At 38.0% G+C, this 24,856-nt stretch overlaps 1 protein-coding gene across 3 annotated transcripts in view; it reads left to right on the plus strand.

Moving 5' to 3' along the window:
- Positions 1 to 24,196, plus strand: part of TAF2 (TATA-box binding protein associated factor 2) — a 56,277-nt gene extending 32,081 nt beyond the window's left edge. For 2 of the 3 annotated variants that reach the window (XM_048940808.1, XM_048940809.1), the window contains exons 20-26: positions 687 to 826; positions 5,604 to 5,673; positions 7,113 to 7,222; positions 9,523 to 9,752; positions 12,310 to 12,462; positions 12,880 to 12,985; positions 22,620 to 24,196. In XM_048940808.1, the coding sequence (XP_048796765.1) occupies positions 687 to 826; positions 5,604 to 5,673; positions 7,113 to 7,222; positions 9,523 to 9,752; positions 12,310 to 12,462; positions 12,880 to 12,985; positions 22,620 to 22,885 (1,075 nt within the window). In that variant the 3' untranslated portion in view covers positions 22,886 to 24,196. The remainder of the gene's footprint in view (positions 1 to 686; positions 827 to 5,603; positions 5,674 to 7,112; positions 7,223 to 9,522; positions 9,753 to 12,309; positions 12,463 to 12,879; positions 12,986 to 22,619) is intronic. The other variant, XM_048940810.1, reaches the window with a different exon arrangement.
- Positions 24,197 to 24,856: the final 660 nt, after the last annotated feature.

Consider the following 24,856-nt stretch of genomic DNA (forward strand, 5'->3'; position numbering starts at 1 on the left):
ACTCCAGATGGGGCCTGACAAGGGCAGAATACAGGAGGACAATCACCTCCCTCTCCCTACTAGCCACCCCTCTTTTGATTGAGCCCAGGGTAGCATTGGCCTTCAAAGCTGCAAGAGCACACTGCTGGCTCATGTCCAGCTTTTCCTTCATCAGGACTCATTTTGTTGCACACATACAAGAGAGCAGTCACTACTTTTTTGGTTTTATGTACTCTTCTGTAGTTTTAGCTTATGTACTTTAGTCTTAAATGGCAAACTCTTGGCTGTTTCCAAAAGTTGGTAGTGTAAGTTCATCTTGACTGCTCTGTTGTTCAAGATTAATCTCTGTTGGTGTGGATTGTTAAGAGCAGACACAAATTGATCGTGCTTTTGATTCTTTAATGAGAAATTTATGAAAGTTTTGCAAAAAGCATAATTGTAGCAATATCTATAGAGCATAGAACAGTAATCTGAGCTATTTTTTTTCTGCGCAGGTACAGTTGTATTTGAATCAATATGAGTTTAACACAATTTTTCTTCAGTGTTTCTGCCTAACTCAGAGTTACTCAGTGCTGTATTAATAATTAGAAATAATTGTTGATTAATATTAGAGAAAGACTACTTGATTCTGAAGGAAGAAACTATATATATACTTTGTGGATGGCATTTTGGAAGCCTAATGTAAATTTTCTTTCTTCTGCTTCTAGCTGTTTAAAAGCTATTAGAGTGCTTCAAAAGAATGGTCATGTCCCAAGTGATCCTGCTCTCTTCAAGTCATACGCAGAATATGGGCACTTTGTAGATGTCCGAATAGCAGCATTGGAGGCTGTGGTTGATTACACAAAAGGTATTCTTTCATGTATTTTGACAATTTGTAACACTTGTGATACAGTAAAAGGTGTAACAGTTACCTCGTTAATACTAGGTTGAAGTATCCTCCAGCAGAATAGCTTATGTTGATGTGTTGATAAGAAAGGCTGGTAATACAAATGTTATGAAGATGTGAGCATTATTTCTCAGTGTTCCATAGATTGAATCAGACATCTGAAGTTTTGAAACACTGAGTAGACTGATGAGTAGTGGTAAGGGGTGCTGAGAGGTGCTGCTGATTTAACATCATTTGTAGTGGTTTTGATTCAGTTGAGTTCAGCGATAAGTCAGAGTTCTTGGCTTTGCTTTATCTTACTATTCTCAACTTTTTTTTCACGTGTGCATTTTGTAACTGTACATTTTGGAAACTTAAATTATTTTAATGAGTGTTGGTTTATTCCACCTTGCCATTTGTTATACACAGCCAATGTGAGATGTTTCTGTTTCATTACATGATAAACATAAGTTGACTGCTGGAGACCTTTGGGGAAAAAAAAAAACCAAAAACAACAAACTAAATAGCTTTCTTGAATGTTAAAGTTGAATTTCAATCCTGAGAGGTTTCCTAGAGGGAATTGGAAACTAATGATTTTCATGTATAAAATTAAGTACTAGATTGTAATTCACCAGTCATTCTGGATCTCTAACACACTGTGCATGTGCCATTTGATACCGCTATGAGTGGCAGAACAAAGGAAAATGGCTTTGAGGAAGATTTAGGTTGGGTATTAGGGGGAAGTGGTTGTATTAGAATCACCAAAGTTAGAAAAGACCTCCAAGAATATCTAGTCCAATTATCCACCTACCACCAGTATTTCCCCACTAAACCATGTCCCTTAGGACCACATCTAAATGTTTCTTGAACATCTCCAGGGACAGTGACTCAGCCACCTCCCTGGACAGCCCGTTATAGCACCTGACCACTCTTTGCAAGAGGAAATTATTCCTAAGTTTCAAACTGAACTTCACCTGGCCTAACTTGAGGCTGTTCCCTCTTGTCCTAATGCTAATTATGCGGGAGAAGAGGCTGACCCCTGCCACACCACAGCTGCCTTTCAGGTAATTATAGAGGGCAATAACGTTGCCCCTGAGTGTCCTCCAGACTTTAACAATCCCAGTTCCCTCGGCCACTTCTCATAAGAATTGTGCTCCAGACTCTTTACCAGCTTCATTGCTCTTCTCTGGACGTGGTCTTTCTTGCAGTGAGGAGCCCAAAACTGAACACAGTACTCAAGGTGCTGCCTCACCAGAGCTGAGTACAGAAAGATGATTGCCTTCCTGCTCCTGCTGGCTATGCTATTTCTTATACAAGCCAAGATGCCATTGGCCTTCTGGCCATCTGGGAACACTGTGGCTTGTGTTCAGCTGAGTGTCTGTCAACACCACTAGGTCTGTTTTCTCAGCACAGTCTTCTCAGCTACTCTGCCCCAAGAGTATTCAAGAGTAACAAACCCATTGCCTGGGTTTGTTGATGCCAAAGTGAAGGACCCGGCAGTTGGTCTTGTTGAATTTCGTTCCATTGGCCTCAGCCCAGCTATCCAGCCTGTCCAGATCCTTCTGTAGTGCCTTTCTACCCTCAGGCAGATCAGCACTTCATCCCAGCTTGGTGTCATCTGCAAAACTTAATGCCTTTATCCAAGTCATCAGTAAAGATATTAAATGGGACAGGTCTCAATACCAGCCCCTAGGGAACACCACTTGTGGCCACTCACCAACTGGATTTGACTCCATTCACCACCACTTTTTGGTCTTGGCCCTCCAGCCAGTCAGCCAGTTCTTTACCCAGTGAGGAACGTATGGGTATGCAGCATGGGCTGCCAGCTTCTCCAGGAGCATACTGTGGGAGACAGTGTCAAAGCTTTACTGCAGTCAAGGTAGACTACACCACCAGCTTTTCCCTCATCCACCAGGTGGGTCACTTATCAAAAAAAGAGATGAGGTCAATCAGGCAGGACCTGCTTTTCACGAACCCATGCTGACTGGGCCTTATCACCTGATTATCACCTGATCATCCTGTAAATGCCATGTGGTCTCACTCAAGATGATCTGTTCCATAACCTTCTCTGACACCAAGGTCAGGCTCGCAGGCCTGTAGTTCCCTGAATCCTCCTTACAACACTTCTTGTAGATTCACGGTGGCAAGCTTCCAGCACTCAGGGACCTCTCTGGTTGACCAGGACCATTGATAAATGCTAAGCATTGTGAAGTAATATATTATGTCTTTAAAAGAGCTGATCAAAATGGGATGAAGTGTAGGTAAGGTATGGTAAGTTGCCCAAAATACTGTACAGATACAGGACGGGAGAACCTGAATGGTAAAAAATCGTAGGAAGATTACTTGAAGAAGTTGAGCTAAATGGAAGTTTAGACTGAGCTTGCTATGAGGTTTGGAAATAATGGATTATAGGATTCCAGCACTGTTCTACCTTACCAACAACAACTTCTCTGATGAAGAGGTAGCAGAGATAAATAGATATCTGCCACAAAGTCAATATGATTCCCAACACAGCCTACTATCTTAACTGACTGTCAGTGTTGTTTCTCTAATACTACTTCAAATAAAACCAAACTTAGCCCTTGCTCCTCCGGTTAGACTAGGTAGCTTTTGGTGTAAATCTGAAAGCTCAGTGTGCTAACAAAATCCAGCTACACATGTAGAAGTTAGAAGGGTTTGTCTAGCAAGGCCCAAAGTCTCTGGCTTTGGAAGAAGAAAGGATGGGCCGTCTTGTGCCAAGATGTCTGATTCTCATCATTCCTGGTTACCTGGTTTCCAGTTCATACTGGATGTGAAACAGCAGCTATCAAATGGCTGTTGCTTGTGCCAAAACTGCCTTTTTAACAGTTTGTATAAAGGGAGCTGACCGATTTTTGTTATTTCCATAAAAAGAGAAGTCTGTATTTTCTGGGGCAGTGTGGAACTCCCATGTTTTTCTATCAACTCTCAGAGCAGAAATAGCACTGCTTTTTTTTTTTTTTTTTTTTTTTTTTCTTTCTTCAAGTTACTTTAAAAGAAATAATTTCTCCATGGAACAGAAGAAGTTGTTTTCTTTGCTGTTAATAGTAAGCTTTTTCTGAGACATGGTAACTCTAAAATGCTTGAGGCAGCATACAAGGACATGGGCAGTTAGTCTAAACTTGAAGTGAATGGATTTTATTAACATTTTTAAAGGTAGCTTCTGATAGCTCAGTGACTATTAGCTGTTACATATATATACTTCCAAGAAGTTGCATATTCTAAGAGGTAACAACAAACTGTACTCATAAATATCCGTGACTACCCAATTGCATGAATGAAAATTTCAAGTCTCATAGGTCCTCTGCTGCAACTGAGAAACTGACATCAAACTAATAAGATTTATTTTCCTGAAGATCAGGTTACATTTATCACTGCTCCTCAAAATGTCATGTTGCTCTACAAATTTGAGGAGTGTTAGTAGCAGAGCTTTGGAAGTCTAGCTTTGTAAAGCAAATGCTAAAGCAAATGCTAAAGAAGGCATACTGCATTTCAGGCACAAGTAGGTTTAGGAAACCAAAAAAGACTTCTCTAACCACAAAAGCTAGTGTGCTTCTTGATTCTATTGTCCTCTACTATCAGCCTGAAGGACTCATCTCCAAGTGGCTCCATTCTCTTATCAACCATTTAAAAATACATTTTCTTTTTTTGCAGTTAAAATTATTTCAGCTTTCTTATGATTATGATTTAATGTGTTCACACGTGTTCTGTTTTTCTTGCTGCATGGTTATACAATATTATTTTTCTTCCATGCAAAACAACTTCTGTATGCAATGTTCTATCTGCCTCTATTCCAAGCAGGGTAGCTGCCAGGAAAAGCACTGTGCGTGGAGTTGAGCGCAGGCAGCCTCTAATCCCTTCAAAGCACGTCCTGTGCATAGCTTTTAAAGGTTTCCCAGATTTTTAAGGCAAATCTGCCACTGTGGTCCTAGTCTGTTCAGATGCATCGTTCCCAATCAACCCAAACTGCATAACTGCGATCTGAATGGTGCAGAACATGAGCTAGTAAATCCCATTTAGAGGCAGAGAATAACAGCCTGGTCCTATCCCTTGTCAGTGTAAGCAGTTCTGTTGTGGCTAGATTGCAGGAAGAGCAGAGCTAACTTTCAAGCTGCCTGCTAAAGACTCTTCAGCAAAGATTTAAACAGTTTAAATAAGATGACTTTGTCTTTGTGTCAGGCAGCATTTTCTAAGAGGCATATGCTGATAAGACTCAAAATATATTTTAATTTCAGAGTATGCTGATTTTTTAAAAAAACTAAGGAGGGTTTCAGAGTGTGCTTAGAGTTTTAAGAAAGCCCTGTTGTCTTCCGCTTTCTACTTGGTTTATAGATAATGGTCACTGATTGTTTTGTATAAGAATTGTCTATTCTCTGTTCTGTGTGGAAATTGTAGTATAGATTGTTGAAAGGATATTTGGATGTGTTGGTACTGTGTGCTTCCTAAAGTAAAGAAGGTTATTTTCTCTGTGATCATCACTCATAACAAAGTCATGTTTGAAGAATCAGAGTTGGTAGTTAGTGAACAACTTGGGCATGAGGGAGTTAGGTGCATATTTTTATTTTGCTGTCAAGTTAAACCATGTAAACCACCTTTTTCTTGGAATTGGCATTATAATTAATGAAATTTTGGCTGCAGTGATTCAGACCTTTCACTAGCTAATTACAGGAAGCCATGACCATCTTGTACAAACTTTGTTTTTTTCTGTCTATTTATAGCTATTTTATTTTATTATTTGCAGTTGATAGGAGCTACGAAGAACTACAATGGCTGCTCACAATGGTTCAGAATGATCCTGTGCCCTACATAAGGTTAGTGAGTCAGTGTTTTTACTAATGCTGGAACCTACTGCATAAATTCTTGGTCAGGACTTGTTAGAATAGATCCAGTGCTTAGCTGCTTGATACTTTACAAAAAACAATTTATCTCCTTGTTGTTTTACATAATGGCGGTGCATTTTGATGTTTCAGCAATTGACATCTCAGAAGATAATGTACATGGTTCTTATTCTCCCTTATATTATTTTTATCTCTCATGTTCTGTTCCTCTTGTGAATATCTGAAGTTAGAAATCATTTGCTAATCATAAATGACATAGACAAGTCTGATATTGCATATGGCAAGAAGATACTGTGATATTTATACAGTGGTTGAAACGTAATGCATACGATGCTTTGCCAGCCATGAGTGCAAAGCAATTGTTAGACTGTAGATGGGGTGAAAGGATAACATATGAAAATACAGTGTAACTTCTAGTATTTCCTGTATCAACTTCATTTTCAGCATTGTATGATTGTATATTATAGCACATTCATTATGAAACTTGTAACATCTCAGTTCATAATGATTCTTCTTCCACAGCACGCACTTTCTGTGGTTACCACTACTTCAATGAATTTCAGAGATTGAAAGTATTACTTTTTCTCTCCGTTTAGCTGCTCTCTTAAAAAAATGTTGTAGTTGTAAGATTATCATCTATTTTCTTCTATCATTCTTGTTAATAAAAGTAGGTATGGTTCCAGTCACTAGTGGAGGCATAGCTTCAGTCCAGGAAAGAATTTTCATTTTGAGTCTCATTAAAGAGGATGTGGAATGTAAGCCTCTTCTGAAAGGAAGAAGAAAAAAGTCAGAACTGATAGAGTTTTCTTGTCCTAAATATATAACACAGCATGGGGAAGCTTCTTATACAGAGAATGTAGTTAAAATTGGAACTCACAATTATTATCATTGATAAAATGTTTCTGAGGCTAGGTTTAAAGTGAAAAACTCTATCTGCTTTCAGTTCAAGTGTATGAGTATTGTAAATAAACACAGTAAGCATGGAATTTTTATACACCTATGCAACTTAAGAGTGACAATTTTCCTTTCCAGAAGTGTTTGCCAGTCAATGGTTTTGTTCCAGTCATTTGCATCACAGTCATAAAAATTTAATATATTTAAAAATCCTTTGATGCCAGTATGAAAGCAGTTTATTGGTCAGCCTAAGTCCAGGTTGTGAGCATGCAAAAAAGACTGTAGTTAAACTGAATGGTATAATACAGCCTACAGTTTTGTACCTAACTATTGAGAAATGATGTCTGGTAATAATGTGTTGCTGCAGCTTGCTTTTTGTTTTGAAATTATTGACCAATGAATTTATCTGAGCATACTGTGTGTTTGAGAAGTCTGGTTTGTAAGAACATTGCAAACGGAACAGACTTTGTATTCTTAATGTGTTGATTTGGATTTAATGAAAATCATTTTTATTTTAGGCATAAGATCCTGGATATGCTGACCAAGAATCCACCTTTTACCAAGAACACGGAGTCACCTTTGTGTAATGAAGCTTTGGTAGATCAGCTTTGGAAACTGATGAATTCAGGTTGGTTTGCACTTCTTCAGTGTTGTAAGATTGGTAGAACTGGAAAATTCAATTTCTGCAGTTCTCATTCACATACCTCCTAAACTTCCTTAGTGATGCAGGGTACCAGTGGACATGTTTTTCATTATTTTCTTTAATCCTCTAGTGTGCTTTGATACACTTTGGCATAAAATTATTCTTTGACCCAGATGTTCACATGAAATGTTTTCCCAAGTGAAGCTGTATGTTTTTCCTTTTTCTTTGCAGTTAGCTGTAGATCAGGCAGTCTCTTTGCCCTATTTTACCAAATTCTCAGAGAACATGAGAGGGTATCATTTGCATGGATAATTTATTAGAGATTTTTAGAAGTGTATTGTGAACCTCAAGCTTAATTTGCTTGCTGTGATTAGGAAAGGTGCTAATGAGATAAGGTTTTACATCTTTACCATTGACCTGTTTTCCATTACTGAAGCAGTTTTTTCCAGACCTGACAAACTGCCCGTTAACATCTTTTACATTTCTACAGATTACATATAAACATTTATATAGGTTTTTTAGGTCATTGAAGGCTGTCTGTTCTCTGTGTATCATTATTTTGAGCATTTAAAAGTTCACAGCAACGCTCCAGGAGCTGAAGCCAGGAGACTACCAGTAGTTCAGTTTTGTAGGATTTGCCAAGTGTCAGGCACAGAAAATAAACAATTTTGATGTTCCCATCAGAGAGTTTGTTTTTCCTTTTTGAGAGAAGAGAGTGTGCAGTGTTTCTTACAACCATTACTTCTTTTCACAAGTAACAAGCAGGGTATACATTCTTATTATGATCCCTGGGACTTAAACTACTTAAATTTCTGTGTGTCATGATGACATAATGTTTCAATTTATTTTCTGTAAGGCATAAGGTTGGCATTCCTGGGTGTCCAGAAAGGTAATGTCACTGTGAGACAAACTAGTAGCCAGGTTTAAAACTGCATGATTCTACAATCTTGAGTTGTTTTCATTTAAAGTGAGCAAGTACTAGAAAATTGACTCTGATATATGTAGGTTTTTTTCTTCTGTGTGAAACATTATCAATTTAATGGAGGCTGCAATTTCCAGTAATTGCTGAGAAATTCAGAAACCAATTTTATTTGATCTTAACTTTTCTGCTGGAAAAGGAGAGAGATACTGAATGGGAATTCATCACATTTTAAGATGTAGTTTTATATGTTGAGCTCATTATTTAATATTAAAACTATTAGAATGGTTTTAACAGTAATACTTGTGAATGTGTCATTTTTTGGAGACTATTTTAATGTTAGATATGTCCAAATTAATATTCTTGTCACTTTCTCCTTACCCAACTGCTCATGAAACTTAGGAGAATTTCTTGTACATGGGTTGTGTGTGTACAACCAAGCTTACTCAAAACACTGTTTACCTCCATGAAACTCAGTATATACAGTGATAGATCTTATAATTTTATTTTTTGATGTCTTAAACAGCCATATTAACACAGCAGTTGGCACATCTGTGTCTTGTTTACCAGATATACTTCTATTCCTGCTGTAGAACAGTATGTCCAATAAACTTGCAGTCAGTAAAGAGCTGGGCTGAGTTAGCACCAGGATCACTGTGTTTGCAGCATTGCACCAGATGTTACTTTCTGTTCTGATGGGTGCCAAACGTGCTTTGACTGTTTCTGCATGAAGATATAAAGGAGTACAGAGCTTGTTGTGATAAATAAATCAATGAAGCAACGTATCTCCAATTTGAATACGAAATGAAGTATTGAGTATCCAGTGAAGTAAATGACATAAAAGTCACTGTAGTCATTAGACATTAAAAAAGAAGTTCACATGTTGCTGGTTTGTGCTATCAGTGTGGTTTTCAGAGGTTACAAATCGCTGTCATATTTAAAGCTCCTTCTAAATGTCATGGAATGCATAGACAATTGTGACCAAATCTAGTGGTGTGTGAGACTATGGTTTGGTTTTTTTAAAAAAAAAAAACTATTTAATTGTCCAATAGTAAAACCTAAGAAGAAACTTTAAAAATAAAAGCATTATGTTCTTCTTTATTTTATTGAAAACACTTAGTTTTCCAGCTAAATATTGAATCTTGCCATACTAAACACATTCAGGTTATAGCTTAGTGCTTTATTTAAAACAGCATCTAGCAAATGAATTTGAATAAACACAAAGAGGCAGGAGTAATGAGGGAGGCGTGCTTTAGGCCCAGAAGATGTACATACTTTGTTGGATTCAAGTTGCTTTAAACTGTCTTCCTTGTGGCATGGGAGAAGAGTGTACCTCATGTTAACAGTGATCTCTTCTGGATTTTAGGAACTTCCCATGACTGGAGATTGCGGTGTGGTGCTGTAGATCTCTATTTCACACTTTTTGGCCTCAGCAGACCTTCGTGTTTACCACTACCAGAGCTTGGACTTGTTCTTAATCTGAAAGAAAAGAAGGCTGTGCTTAATCCAACGATTATCCCTGAATCAGTGGCAAATAATCAGGAACCTGTGAATGCTGCTAACAATCACGGGCAGCCAGTAGTATTTCAGAGCACCGTAAGCACAAACTGTCTGCATGCGTCTCATTCAGATGGCTTTAAGTCAGTGCATTGGTTTCTGATGTCATTTTGTATTGTGCTCAAGCTGTCTTTGCACCTCGGTGTTCTTTATTCCTTCCACTTGAAAAGCTTGCACATTCCATACCTCCTTTGAATTAACTGTTTTGCATGTAGTACGCAAACTTCTTGGTTTTTTCACCTTTCATTTGTATTCTTTATAGAACTGCATTTTTCTTGTATTGTTTATGAGACATGAAGTGTTCACAGAAATGTTTGATGCTGTTATGAAATTTTTTTAATTAGACTATTGCTTATAGGCAAGTTGTACAGTTTTCCCAAACAAAAGCTTTTATCAGTAATTCTATTACATCTTAAAATACACAGATACACCTCTTTTTAAACAACTTCAAGAGATAGAAAGTTGGAACTTTCTATAATAGTTCTTCATTTAACACTTGGATCTGCCTGCTTAGTACTGTGCTCTGAAGGATTTGTAACAACTTCTGAAAAGTTGCATATATTCAGTTTGGTATCTTACAGGCTTGTGAGGTTTCAGTCCTAACACTCATGATGTAACTGGAAAACGGATCTTACAAGCTGTTCAACTTGTCCGTTTTTCCAGAATAGTTGCCACTGCTGTAAGACCAAGTCTTTTTGTAGGGCAAATTGGATTAGGAGAGAAAAATCCAATGTAAGTGGAAATAAGTAATTTTCTTAACAGTTTCAAATTTCTGTTTGAGAGAAACTGCTTAGGAGTAGATCCTGAAAAGAGCATGAACATGTGACTAGCACATTTGAAACTACTCTTTCCAGCCTTTTGAGTGGGATTTTTTACTATTGCTGTGTTTATAATTATCAGTCCCATAGTTCATGTCTACCATCACTTTTGTTCAGAAGTATATGGTGTGCAAATTATCATAGTACCATGCCAGATATTTCCAGTAGGGGGAGAAAATGATAATGGAGTCATATCCTTACAGCTACCCTGCTTATTTGTAGAACATATAATAAGTCTTAAGTTATTGCACAAACACATCAGAATTAAATAATGGGGCATTTTGTTGCAGCTTTTACGTTGCAGTTCTTTAGGAGTCAGTTGGTCTTGATGGGGAAAAAAAAAAATCCTCTCAGTGCTTCTTTGCCTTTCCTTCAGTACAGTTGTTACTGCACAATGAGCTGGATCAGGAGATGATCTGGTTGAAAAATACTTTATGAATAGGTATTTCCTTAGTCCAGTTCGTCATGCATTTATGCAAATGCCCTTGGTGGCCCAGGACAGAGACTGTGAGAAAGGGAAAGAAGCTCCTTCTTTGAGTGTCGCTGCTGGCTTAAACTGTAACAGTGTTAGTATAAGCCTCATTCACACTTCGTCCCTTGTATCTTTTCCTTAGCTTCATCTCTAGTATCCAACTTTGCATAGATGATCATATTAATGCACCTAGAATTGAGTTTCCTCATTGAAAAAGAACAAAGGATTAATGTAAAATGAAGACTGCCTCTTGCATCAGTCAAAGTTTACTCTGAAGTATTTCACAGCTGATATGTGTTGGCTTAAATAGCAAGGACAAAAAGAGGGAAATACCTATAAGAATTAACAGGTGATACAATACATGAGACTAACTAGATCCCTCAAAGCAGTGTATTGTGTATGTTTTGAGGGCACAAATGAGTTAAAATCAGTGCTGACAGACTGTTTTGATCTTGAATGTGCTGGGAATCGTGGGAATTCCCCACTTCATAAAATTCAGTTTCAGTTCCTCAGGGCAAGAATTTTTGAGGTACCCTGTATAAAACAGAGAAGAGCAGTTCAGCTGAACAGCCCATACTCTTTAGAGTCTATGATACAGCTTTTATTTAGCTTTTAGTGGGCTTTTGGTAATGCTTACTTCTACAGATACTTATTTTTAATTCCCTATTTTGTGGATTAGACTTGTTGGAACACCTGTCTCCTGTTCTAATGACTATATGTCTAACTTATTAGACTCTCCTGTTATTTTTATATTCCTCTGACTCTCGTTCTGTTGCTTATCCTAGCAGTAATTAACAAAACAGATTAATTTATTTTTAATAAATCAAAAAATAGCAGGTTATTATTACTTAATTCTGACTTGCATTCAACAAAGGAAGCATTAGTTTTAACAGCAAATGAGAAGAAGGTTTAGCAAAATCCCACGTGTAGATGAGAGGCTGTCACAGCTTTTCAGCAGAGATTTGGAATGAGGAGAGTCTACGAGGCACAGATTTATAGAAAGGCCATTCAGAAGCAGCGAATGTTGTTGCACACCAACAGTACCATGATTGTGAGAAGGGACAGAAAAGATGCCAATGCTAGATATGCAGAGGGAGCAGGAATAGAAGTAAAGAGAAACCATGTTTGTAGGAGAGGTTGGCACAAATCCATACAGGGTTTTAGAAAATACTTTTTGCCAGAACTACAGGGAAAACTTTGTTCAAATCACCCACTTACTCAGAAGTGCTTTCAGCTATCAGGTCTTTTTCAGGCTGAAACGTGGCTCTTGCTATCTTCTAATTTTGATCTTTTAATGCTGCTTCAGGAGGATGATCATCTTATTAAGGAAACAGCATCCAGCATTTCTGGTCATCAGCAGGGGGTGAAGAGGAAGGCTGATATGCCACTCGGGTCTCCATTGGAGCCAGGGCAAATACTAGAGAAGAATGAAGACAGTAAAGTCAAACTCAAAATCAGAGTAAGAAATGGAAATTCAACTTGCACAATATGCAGGGTGTTCAGAATAACAGCGGTGGCTTCTACTGGCTTTCCTTAAAGCTGTGTTCAAACAAAAGACATGTTGTGTATATGTGTGCAGTAGTTGTTACGCTTACTTTGGCAAAATCATTTCCCATCAGATATTTTATTGGCTGGCAAGAACTGAAGTTGACAGTTAATGTTCTTGTTCGTACAGCTTCACGGTAAATTAGAAAGAAGGGTAGACATTGATGCTTTTTAATTTTATTCAATTTTTATTCCTTTGCAGTGGTAGATATCACCTCCTTTCCCTCTCACCCCCAGTTTATCTCAAAAATAAAAAAAATTAAATTCTGCATAGTGATACTCCTAAGGATTTATTATTAGCATCTACTTATTTCTTTCCCCAATATCTTAGTTCTCAAACTCTCAAGAAGAGGAGGAAATTGATATGGACACAGTTCATGACAGTCAAGCCTTTATTTACCATCATTTGAATATGTTGGAGAGACCGTCAACACCAGGTATGAATAAATTTATTGTTAATTGATAATATAAAATTTTCAACTTAATCAGTTGTGGGCTTATTCTCATATATGTATTGTTGGTAGGTGATAAATGTTGGCTGAATTCAAGGAAGTGTGTAGAGTGCACAAGATATTTTTAGCTTCTAGCATGCTAATAGGTAACTATGTACATGTGTACTTTCATACATACCTAAATAAGTGTGCATCAGCTTTATAAGAGTTAAAAAGCTTAGAAATTAATTAAATAACAAAAATGGGGATAGAACCCCATAAATTCTCAAGTGAAACTTTGCCATAGTTGTGATCTTAAAAAATAATAATGTTGATATTTGTCCTTTGGAAAAATTAACAGTCTTTTTTTCTTAACAGTGTAATGACTTAGCTTAATTTCAGTAGTTGAAAAACTTGCAAGCCTCAGAGGGCTTTGTAAAGTTGAGAAGACTGCATCTACAAATATATCATTACTGCATCTTTTTGCTACTACTGTTTCAGTAACTTTGTCATAACATATTTGACAAAACTACTTGTTAAAAATGCGTTTCTTAAATACCTTAAGGCAGACTGAGCTTTGCTGACCAACTTCTGCCTTCTTTCTTTGCCTGTCACAACGTACCAGTCAATGGTCTTTGTTTCTCAAAATCTTTTAACCGTGTTTATAAGTTCAGTTACCAGATGCAACAGTGGAGCTGAGCTCAGGTCGAGTGACTGTGTAACTAATCTTTCAAGATCTTGGGTAGTACACACCCCTCACTAAGTCTCATGACTTTCAGATTACAAGTCTCTGCAGTGTGTAAAAGTTAGATGTCTGATCCTAGAAGTAGGTTTGAGAGTATTTACCCTTCCACTTGTTTTTCTGTTTTTATTCAGTGATTGTCTGATGTAAAAGACACTAAAAAAACCCTAGCAGCAGCATCTGGATCATTAGTTCCTCAGTTCTCTGCGCTATGTCCTTAGCTGTGCTGGCAAGTGACCTCATCTGCATCCCCTATGACCTGAGTGTTTCTGGCATTTTTAGTGGCCTTATTTTAGAGAAGGGCTAATGGATGTTCCTGCATGAAGTATCCTGCTGAGGCTGGTGCCTAGGGTGCTGGCCAGGGATGTGGAAGCTGTAGGTTCATACTCCCTGTGGGCCTAGAACTTATGTTGTACTTCCTTGGCAGATGCTCTAGCCACTAAGGTTTGTTTTTTAATAAAAGGTAACTGCTGTCATTGCTCAGCTAACAAATTAAGTTCATATGGGGACATAAAACACAGGGAGGTCTAGTTTCTGGATTCCAGATGGCCTTTGGTTAATGTGTGCCTGGACAGCCAGTTCCACCAGGATGGATTTTCTGTTAGGTACGTGGAGTAGCAATGCTCACAATATTTTGCTTAAATCATAGCCATCCTAGTAGAGAAAAGGAAAGTGAACTTAGGAGTGTAATGCCACACAACCTTTGCTTTAAACCTCTCAGAGCTGCTTTGAATTTGTCCTTAGTGTTACAGACAATCATTACATTTTCTGGTACAGCAAAGAATGACATATCCAGGGCACTCAAGCGTGAAGCTGATCCACTGAGGATTAGTATTTATAACTCTTACATGATATTTTGCAACAGATTTACTAGACTTACACACTCTACGGGATATAAAGTCATAAACAAAACTCAGCCAAGTACTTCACAAATAGGACTTACGGGACCCTCTGTCAGCCAGCTTTGTGCTCCATAATTATTTCATATTAAGTTTGTGTTTTAATTCAGAATGGATTAGAAGTGGAATAACAGCCCATTCACTGCTGCATTTGTACACCTACAGCATATAGGAAAATCTACTTTGAGTGTCACTCACGTACCTTCTCGCCTCTGCTGTTTAGGCATTCGGTGCACTGCAGTACATTCTCTCATCTGGGTAACAAATGAGACAAATGCTGATTTTTTTTCTTTTTTTTCATTTTTAATGAAAGCATTACTTTGAAAAACTTCAGATTGATTTATTTTGTGTGTGTGTGTTTGCTTATGCACTTACAAACAGTTCCACTACACATAACTCCTTGCTTCTAAAAGTTCACCTGTTTCTTATTCTTAGCATTTTTTTTAGAAGCAGAAATGTATGAATTTCAGACTGAGTAAATAAAGACAGTTCAATGTTTAGGAAATATCGTACTTGGGGGAAAGAATTTCAAGCAGATGGGGAAAAATAAAAGCATACATAAATAAGTTAGAACACTTGTGTGTGAATGGTTTTACGGAGGAATCACAGATAGTGTTCCCCCAGGACCTTTGAACTGCTAATTGTTTGCAGGCACGACAAAGGATGGGGGTACACTTCAGTGAGTGGTTATTGTGAAACAGATTTATACAGGATCTTCTTACCAAATCTGTAAGATCCTGTAATCTGCCTCTGTGACTCTTACTTGGACAGCAGTGAGCAATTAGTCCATACTTAATTTTCATCTCACAGCTGTGGGTTATGTCCCCACATGTCACATGAAGTGTTAGGTCATCAGCCAAGCACAGCCCGCGAGGAGCAGCTGCAAGGAGGAAGCTCATGTTGGCTCTAAATGCAGCTGTATCTGTGTATTCTGTTTTTACTTTCCTCGTACTGCCCCTCCCTCTGAGTGATAATTTGGATTTGTTCAAGTTGATATAATCCCATAAAGACAATAAAATATTATTTATATTTAAAAACATTTTTTTCTGTGTGCTTCTGCACATGGACATTAAAATTTAAGGTACAGACCTGCTGCAAGGACAGTAAAAGCAGCCATGTACTATGACTCTTTCAGGATTACAGGTTTCAGTATTATAATTACAACACCTTTGTTCATACACAAAGTGGTTTAAATTCTACTGAGGGTAATAGAACTGTAGACTCTGATAGTTATATGGGAATCTGAGCATTTTGCAAGAAGTTATTAAACAAAATTGCATTTTTCAGACAGTGCACAACTCATGTTGATTGTTTTCACTGTACCAAAAACTTAATAGCTTCTCTTCAGCCTCTAAAACTGTGCAAGGTCAGATTTCTAAAACGAAAACAGATTCTTATTTGCTACTAAATCATCAAAAATAGTAGTAATGCTCCCTACCCTGTCTTAAGATAGAAGGATTTCAAGACCGGATTTCACATATGCAGTAGATTTAACAATATATTTCAGGCTGTAAGGTGACTTGTTGTCATGCATTGTTGACTTCTTTGAAATTAGATTAAAAGATATTCCTTCTATTTAATTCAGTATTTCACTCCTCTCAAAGTGCAACACTACTTGAGAAGGCATCCTGTCATTCAGAACTCACATCAGAAAAACCTTTTGACTATTCCATTTATCTACTTGGTGTTTTCCAGAATAATCGCACTTGAAATTTCCACTGCTAATCTTGCAGATCACTGCTTGACCTTATAGATGTTCATGTAACTTTGAACATGTGTAAGCCACAGTCATACGCACTGACTGGTTATCATAGGTCTGAAGTTTCAGGAAGTAATGATTTGGCTGGGTTCAGTTGTTTCTGGTATGATTTGAATAGAATAAATACTGCTGTGAAAGCGTAGAGAGAAACTAGTGATTACATTTAAACAGCAGGCATGAGCCTATGGTGCGAATCACCACATATTAAGTACAGTAGTTACCAGAAATTGAGGCTGAACCATAGAAAAAGTCATTCTCTGCTGCTCAGCCAAGTATCAAAGTTAGCTGTAAGAATACTGTTACCTCAGAATTTAGACACTGGTCCATGGCTTCCTGGCCAAGAGGGTCGCCTAAACACTGGAATTACAGGCAAGTATGTCAGCAGACTTCCTTTGCTTGAATGGAAAGAACAACACTGACAGTGATGGATTTTTGCTATGCTTTTTAAGGAGGAGAAGTTGTTTTAACTCTTCTGTTAGACTGCCCTTTAATGGCTTAAAATATTAACATAGTATCTGTTTGATAGTATCTAATATATGTATGTTGACTTTACTGCTCAAAATATAACTGCTTCCAAAGTGGTAACTTGTAAGTTTGAAGGTTCTGTAGCTAATTTTGCCTCACTGAAATAGCATGTGGTTAATTCTGTGCTTCACAAAAAAAGGTGTTTTCAAGGGCTTTATCCTAAAGTGCATGCATGAAAGCAGCTTACATACAAATATAAACCTTGCAGAGAAAGAAGATGGATTAAGGCTAAATTTTCAAGTGAGCTGAGTTGACACACTGATTTAAGTACGTGTTTTCTTTTGCAAATTTTCTAGATTAGAGTAAACATGGTAAAATATCACCAGAGTCAACCTATTGTTTTAATGTAAGGACAAAGCAATACGGTTTTTAAAGTCAAAAGAGGAAGCTAGTTAAACAGTCATCAGTTGCAAACATATGTTATATGGGCTTGTTTTTTAGTACTTCAGCAGAGGCATCCTTTTTTGTTATAAATCTAGTGAAAAATTGCATGAAGTCAAATGAATCTGTAAATTGAAAGCAGTTAAAGTTTTTATATCAGAACCAATTTAACTGATTTGTTTAGCACAACCTCAGAAGATATTTCTGTAACTAGACCTCTCCTCACCTGAACTCTCAGCTTTACAGTACGATCCTTAAAAGAGCACTTTACCAAACACAGTGGGTAACTTTTTTCCAGAGATGCATGGTTTGAAAATCGTGTTTCTTCAGACAGAGTGCTTCAACCCAGAAACTTGGGGTTGCTTATATTCAGTGATTTCTCAGTATGCACTTCATTGATGATTCATGAGATACATAAACTAGGCATGAAATTGAAAAATGTGTTGGATGTTTCCAGGGCAATCCTAGAATGAAAAGTAGAAATAAGGAGAAACGTCTTTTCAAAGTCTTTTCAAATAGTTTTCAAAGCCTTTTCAGCATTTTTAGTCTTAGCCCTTTAGAAAAGAACATTGGTCAGAGCTGCAATCCGCCTGCTAGGCAGAGAGTGCATGATTTTTCTCATTAGGAAGCTTTCTTTGGGTTCTGGGAGAGACATATTAAGTGTTAGCATACTTGTGTTGATGTCACCTTCTTCCCAAAGGTGGTCGGTGTCAGGTTCTGGAACACCAGGCTGCCCTCAGCCAGAACACTGGACCCATGGGCATTACCCTTTGCTGTGATTTGTGAAGTTAATTTCTTCTTCAGTGACATTTGAATAAATCAGGGTGCCAATTGGATCATTTTTAACAAGTGTCCATTTGGAAAACTCATACTTAAGCCAGAAGTTTTAAATAGATTGTAAATGCAAAGAAACACAGACTGTAAGTCTGTGGTGTCCCACCCTCTTCACACACAATCAGAAATATAGGAGAGGCCACTTGGAAGACCTCATATAAGTTTGTTGCCATGTTCAAGTCTCAAGTTATATTTTACCAAATCGTAAAGGTCCAATATAAAACAATATAGCTAAAAAACTACCCAATGGCATTGTTCATGCACTGGTGATTCTTGAAAAAAACAAGCAAAACAAACAAACAAAAAAAAACAATGAAGAAAACAGCTTTGCCCTACATGGTTGATGGACAGGATATTCTAATTATCTGACAGCAAATTTTTATTTGTGACAGAAAATATCGCTTAAAGCTTATCAAGATCTAAAACCTTTTCATCCTAAAACTAAAGCATGAGATCTGTTTTTATATTTCATTCTCCCTCACAGTATCTCCAGCATGCGTATCGTTCCATGACAAGGTGTGCACAAAGGTTCTGATCTCTTCCCCCATGGGAGGATAATCCTGTCTAATTTTAAACAACTACCAAGCTCCCTGGAACACCAAAAGCCAATAATTACATTGGAATATCTACATTCAAAACAGGAGGAGATCCAAGTGGACAGGCACGTGTATGTGCATTCTTTTCCAAGGAGTGCTACTAACCACTTCAAAAATGAGCTCCTGGGCTTGTCCTCTCCTATTATTTGAGAAAGGCGGGTTCCCGTCCCACTGCCTGTGCCAGGAGGAAGTGGGTTCCCTGCAAGAGGAGGGAATTCTTTGTCTCCTTACAGCAATCTCAGTCCTGGTGACATGAGAGTGGTTTTAATGCCCTTAGAAGCAACTCTGTTTAGCCTCGTTTTCCTACTTGGAAGGGAAGTACTGTGCAAGTGTAATGCTAGTCTCATCACAAGGTGAATTTGACAGGTACAAAAGCGTAAAATCTTTTGTAGAGTGTTTTCTTGGCAATAGAGTTGGCAGTCTGTATGCATCGATTCTGAGCCATCTCCCAGGATCAGCATACTGGTATCCATGTATATCAAGGCCGCCCAGGGAGGTGATGGAGTCACTGTCCCTGGAGGTGTTTAAGGGGAGATGTAGAACTTAGGGACCTGGTTAAGAGGGCAGTATTGGTGGTAGATGGATGTTTGAACTAGGTGATCTTAGAGGTCTTCTCCGATATCTATTGGATTCTATTTGGTTCCTGATTCCAAAGCACACTTTAAAAACAAGAAGATATTTTCCAGGTAGCTTACATTTTTACATTTAAAAAATAAAGGAAGCAGGAGATTTTGGCTCTCACTGACATCGCGGAAGAAAATGTGTGTGATCTTCTTATTTGCTCAGTAGAAGTAGATTTCTGCAATGGATTTTTTTCATATTGACAGTTGTACCATATTACCATTATTGATTGTTTCCTTAAGTGTCAGTAGTCCTGGAGATGCAGTTGGATCAGAATTCAGAATTGAATCAGATGTTTCTAGGAATTCATCTCCCTCTTTTCAGTCAGTGACTTACAGTGACTTACTCTACTGTTGTATGTAATCTCCAAGTTGCTGCACTTAATAATATTTTACATAACAGCTTGAAATACAAATTTTTTATAACCTTGCTGAAATAAGCTACAGTACAGTAATGTGGACTGTATCTTAGCAGGGCTGGTAGTGCAGGAAACAGCAGGAAACCTGTATTGGTGTCAGTGCAGCAGTGTTAAGAGAGTTTTTTGCATCCTTGGTATTCACTGGCACTCAGCAGCAGAGCTACTGCTACACAATCCTTGCAATCTTATACCCATATTCTTATGTAGTTCTGGGTAATGTTTTTAAAGCTCAAAGGCTTAACTTTGGATTGAGGTTGGTAGAAAAGTAGCATCTGGACTTGGAGGTTTAGTTTCCATGTCAAAGTAACTTCAAATTCTGGAACTAATGGAGCTGTAAAGATTTAAATGTTTGTGTCATGGATGTGGGTTTTTGTTTTTGTCTACAGTTTGCCTTATTTTAATTGTATTTTAAGATATGTGCCTGTAGCTTGCTGTGAGATCATATTCTGTACCTTAGATATATTTTTACAGATGAATGCTGACAGGTTCTGTTTCAGGTTTTTTGCTATGTTCTTTATTTCTGCATTACTAAAAGTAGCGTTTTTCACTGCCAGGATGCACCTTTAAGTACTGTAGCGTATTTAAATGAAGTGAGGTGGTGCTCACTTTCGTTGTCTGAGGTCCTTCTCTGATGCTCAGTCAGATAAATGCTCCTTTTTCTACTGTTCTGCATACCGTCATTTTTGTACACCTGCAACAGCTAAAAGCAAAATTTATCTAAGAGCTGTATGCTTTAGGCAAATGAGCTTATGTTATGGGGATAAGTTTAGGTACAGGTACTCGTGAAGAGAAATAGAATTAGTTAAATCGTGAAGCAGGCTTTTTATGTGTTTGCTTTCCGTCTGCATAGTTGAGAACTCCTCCAGATAGAAAAGAGTTGTAAACTCATTGCAATGACTGCAAAGTCAGCAAGCAGAAGTTTGAATTTGTGTGCATATCTTCTGTCTGCCATAATACACTTCAAAAAATAGGGTCAGTATGAGCTCTGGCAATAAATATTTGCACTTACAGTTGTTTACTTGCATCATTCTGATGAATGCAGAATTAAGTTTTTCTAAAAAACATTGGAGTAGTAGAGATTTTCAGTGCATGGGAAAACTATTGTTCTCTAGTCTGATCTCCATAACACCAGCAGAATTCTATAATGCACCAATTCAGATACTGTACTTGCGCCCAAATGTATTTCTAGAAAAACATCACTTCTGATTTTTTGAAGACTTGAAGCAGCAGAGATTCTGATATCACTGATTATCCACACTGCATAAAAGATTTTGTTTGTATTTGAATTTCAAATGCTGCTCACAGATGCAGATTTTGTTTCCTCCACCTTTATTAGAAAAAGCAAAAAACAGCTGAGCTGCACCCTCCGAAAACTCTCCCCCTCATATACCTGATTGAATCCATTCTTAATCTGTGAGAAGGCTGGAAAGGCTGCATGGAAATCTTCCATGCTGCTTGTTGTAATGCAGTGAGCTGGCTCTTCATTTCAGACTTCCTGGATTTTAATTACCACAGAATTACCACAGAAGAATCATTATTGCTCTTAAAGTAAAATAGAGAATGCATTTCATTTGCAAATATGCAGAAAAAAGACTATTATAAGGTATATAACATAATTCTCTATTATTGGATGGAGATATTTTCACCAAAAACTGGAGGGAGCAAAAAGAAAAACATCCAAACAAATAAACAAAATAACAGTCATGGCAGCTGGGAAGAATATCCACTTCAGTAAAAGCTTTGAGAGTCTGATGGTGCCTTTATACGCATCCAGTAGTTAAAGCACGTCCTTGCACTGTGAGTGCTTTCATTCAAATTCTGCCTAAAGGACTTCAAGGCCTCCCAGCTTCTAACTGTTTCTACTAATTAATGGTGCTATTCTTAGATTATTTCCCTTTCTCTCCTCCTCCTCCTGGAGCCTACTGCATTTGGTGTGAAATATTGACATATTAACGTGTTCTGATAAAGATGTTGTAATTGTCTTTATTGAATTTTTGTTTAAGAAAAAAACTTTGTATAATCTTTCGAGTAGACTGAATTGATTGTAAATGCGATTTTGAAACATAGAATCATAGAATCACAAGGTTGGAAACGACCTGCAAGATCATCTAGTCCAACTGTCCACCCATTACCATTGCTACCACAAGCACTAAACCATATCTCGTAGCTCCTCATCCAGACACCTCTTGAACACTGCCAGGGACGGCGACTCCACCACCTCCCTGGGCAGCCATTCCTGTGCCTGACCACTCTCAGAGAGAAAAAGTTCTTCCTTATGTCCAACCTAAACCTCCTCTGGTACAACTTGTGGCCATTTCCTTGGGTCCTGTCTATTGCCTGGGAGAAGAGGGCAAACCCCTCCTCATCACAGCCTCCCTTCAGAAGTTGTAGTTGCAGTGTCAGTTTAATTATGCTGTTCAATATCAGAAAGGTTTGTATATTGCAGGGAGTTCAGTTCTTGACTAAAAGGAGTTTACATCCCAAAGCCACTCTTTAATGTGTCAGTTTCTCATAGTTTCCATGAGCAACTATATTTTGATTAATCTTGGTATAGAGACCTTCTGAATGTGTTTTACGTGTGATTTCTGGAATCCTGTCTAACTTGCAATTACTTATCTCTTAACAATTGCTAATTATTTGGGGTGCATTTGTACTTTTGAGGGAGGAAAGAGTACCTTCCATCAGTAACATGGAAGTGTTAAGTGCATCTTCGGAAATGTCTCTGAACAAAGAAGTTGTTAATGGCACTGGTATAGTAAGGGGTTCTGTGTTTGCACATTCAAATGATAACGTAGATCTGACATAGTAATTCAGAATTTCTTCTGTTTGAAAATGTTAACCCCGTTGTATCAATGTGATTTTTAGGCAAAGAGCAATCTTCGGGAGAGGTGACCATGCACCCTGTCTCAGCAGCTCCGCTCTCCGTGTTCAGTAAGGAGTCCAACTCCTCAAAACACAGTGACCACCATCACCACCACCACCACGAGCACAAGAAAAAGAAGAAGAAACACAAGCATAAACATAAGCATAAACATAAACATGATAGTAAAGAAAAGGAAAAGGATCCCTTTGCTTTCTCTAACAGCCCAGCCAGTGCACGATCAATCCGATCCCCATCACTTTCAGACTGATACTGATGGCTTCTCTGGAGTTCAACTTGCAATATTCTCTGAATGCTTACAAGGATGTATATAACTGTAGCTTCTGTCTTTTTTTTTTTTAATGGAAATAGGAATATGTGCATTGCCTCAGCAATTCAGGAGCTCTGCCATCATCGTCTGAAGCCTTCTATTCGCATATGCAGTTGTTGAAATAATCTGTTTCAAAAAATATGATTGAGTCATTTTGTATCTCACTCTTCTCTGCACCTCCCACTCTTTTTTCCATTTTAAACAAAGAAAACAACCCTTTTTTGTAAGCACCCCATGTCCACTGGCAACTCCCTGCACATCATGCTGTCCATGTGTACTGCCAGAATCAATTATGTTTTAATCCTTTGAAGAATGTTATGAGGCAGAGTATATTTTAAACAGAAGCCAATTGCCAGACCTTTGGTGAAGTGCAGTTTCCAGAGTAGCATTGTATAACGGAGTGTAGACCTCCTGAGAAGACAGTTTTTCTGTAGTCTTCAGTTGAGCTGTTTCTTGCTTTAACTATTGCAATGGAACGCCCAAATTTTCAGAACAGCACATAGAACAATTTCCTTGTTCACATGCTAAAACTCTTGAAAAAAAAGTTGAGCTGCTTTTGAGCCACCAATATTTATTATGAATGTGAACATTTGACATTCTGCAATTATGTTTTTGTAATTTTAGCAAAATGCTTAATGCATGTTTTGTCCTGTAATTAGGCTTTTAATAATCCAATAAAGTTTTCAAATCACTTTGACAAAGGCAGAATTTTCTTCAGGCTTGACACTGAAATACGCTTTTGAAAGATGTCTTTGTTAAAACCGAAAATATTTTTTGAAAGCTTAAGGATTAAGAGATTAAAATATATTTCCTCCTTCTGAAAGGTATTTTCTTGGAAGCATTCTGCAGTTTGTGCATTCACAGGCACGAGGCACTGTGAGGTTCTCCTCGGTCTGGGACTTGAAATGATGGGTACAGTCAGATCTTTTTAGCTGTGTTTTATGCAGTGCATTATTTACACTCAGCATATGTTTTATTTAAAAACAGAAGCTTTTAAAAGTTTTGCTGTTAGAGATAAATCATCTCTGCCACTTTTTATGTGTTCTCTTTATTTGTATGTAGAGGCAGGGGTTTTATTTCCATGTATTAGTTGACTTTTTTTGCCCAGGTTTCGTACATTTGGTTTCTGTAAGATGGTTGTATGTGAGTTAAGCATTTTCTCCAGAAGTTTTCCCGTATTCCTGTGGGAGATCGATTCTCCTTCTAAGGCAAAGAGAGAGTTTTCAACAGGGACCCACAAAGATTTTTTAAAGCCATATTCATGGAAGTTAATAAATGCTTTTATATTGTATACCTGCTGCTGAATCCTGTACTTCTTGTGATAACAAATTCTTGGTAGAACTGAAAGATGCATTTTGTAAGACACGTACACTGGTTTGTTACACAAATGCCATATCCCTTTAATACTGTGTGAATAGTGCTGCTAGTTGTTGTGCTCAGAGCATGTGTTAAAATACATTTGAGCTGGATTTGGTCATGGTGGAGTGGGAAGCACTGGAGCCTTTCCATGCACAGTGCACTGGCTGCCTGCTGCCGTGCAGGGCTCTTCCTGCTGGCGTAAGCCCAAGTTGGTGCAGCTTGTGTCCTCTGTAGCCTGCAAAGCTTGCAAGCTCTTGCAACCTGGGTGAACTGGAGATGCAACAAGAAAAGCTCCAAGCGTGGGTAGAATGAGGTACTGAGCATCTTTTGGCTAGGCTGACTAACTGGAGCCAGAGAGCTGTTCTGTTAGCATCATGAATTGTGAATCATAGGGAGAGGTTCAGGAGGCTATAGTAATAGCTCAATGGAAATATTTTTAGCTATTTTTTCCCTTGGCTAAGGAGTGAGGTAACAGTGCCAAAGGTGTTTGTGGGAGACCTGGGCTAATGTGCAGTGAAAGGTGGCATTGTTTGGTAGAGTGAAGGCAGAGGC

This window comes from Lagopus muta, chromosome 3, assembly GCF_023343835.1.
Source record: "Lagopus muta isolate bLagMut1 chromosome 3, bLagMut1 primary, whole genome shotgun sequence".
NCBI lineage: Eukaryota > Metazoa > Chordata > Aves > Galliformes > Phasianidae > Lagopus > Lagopus muta.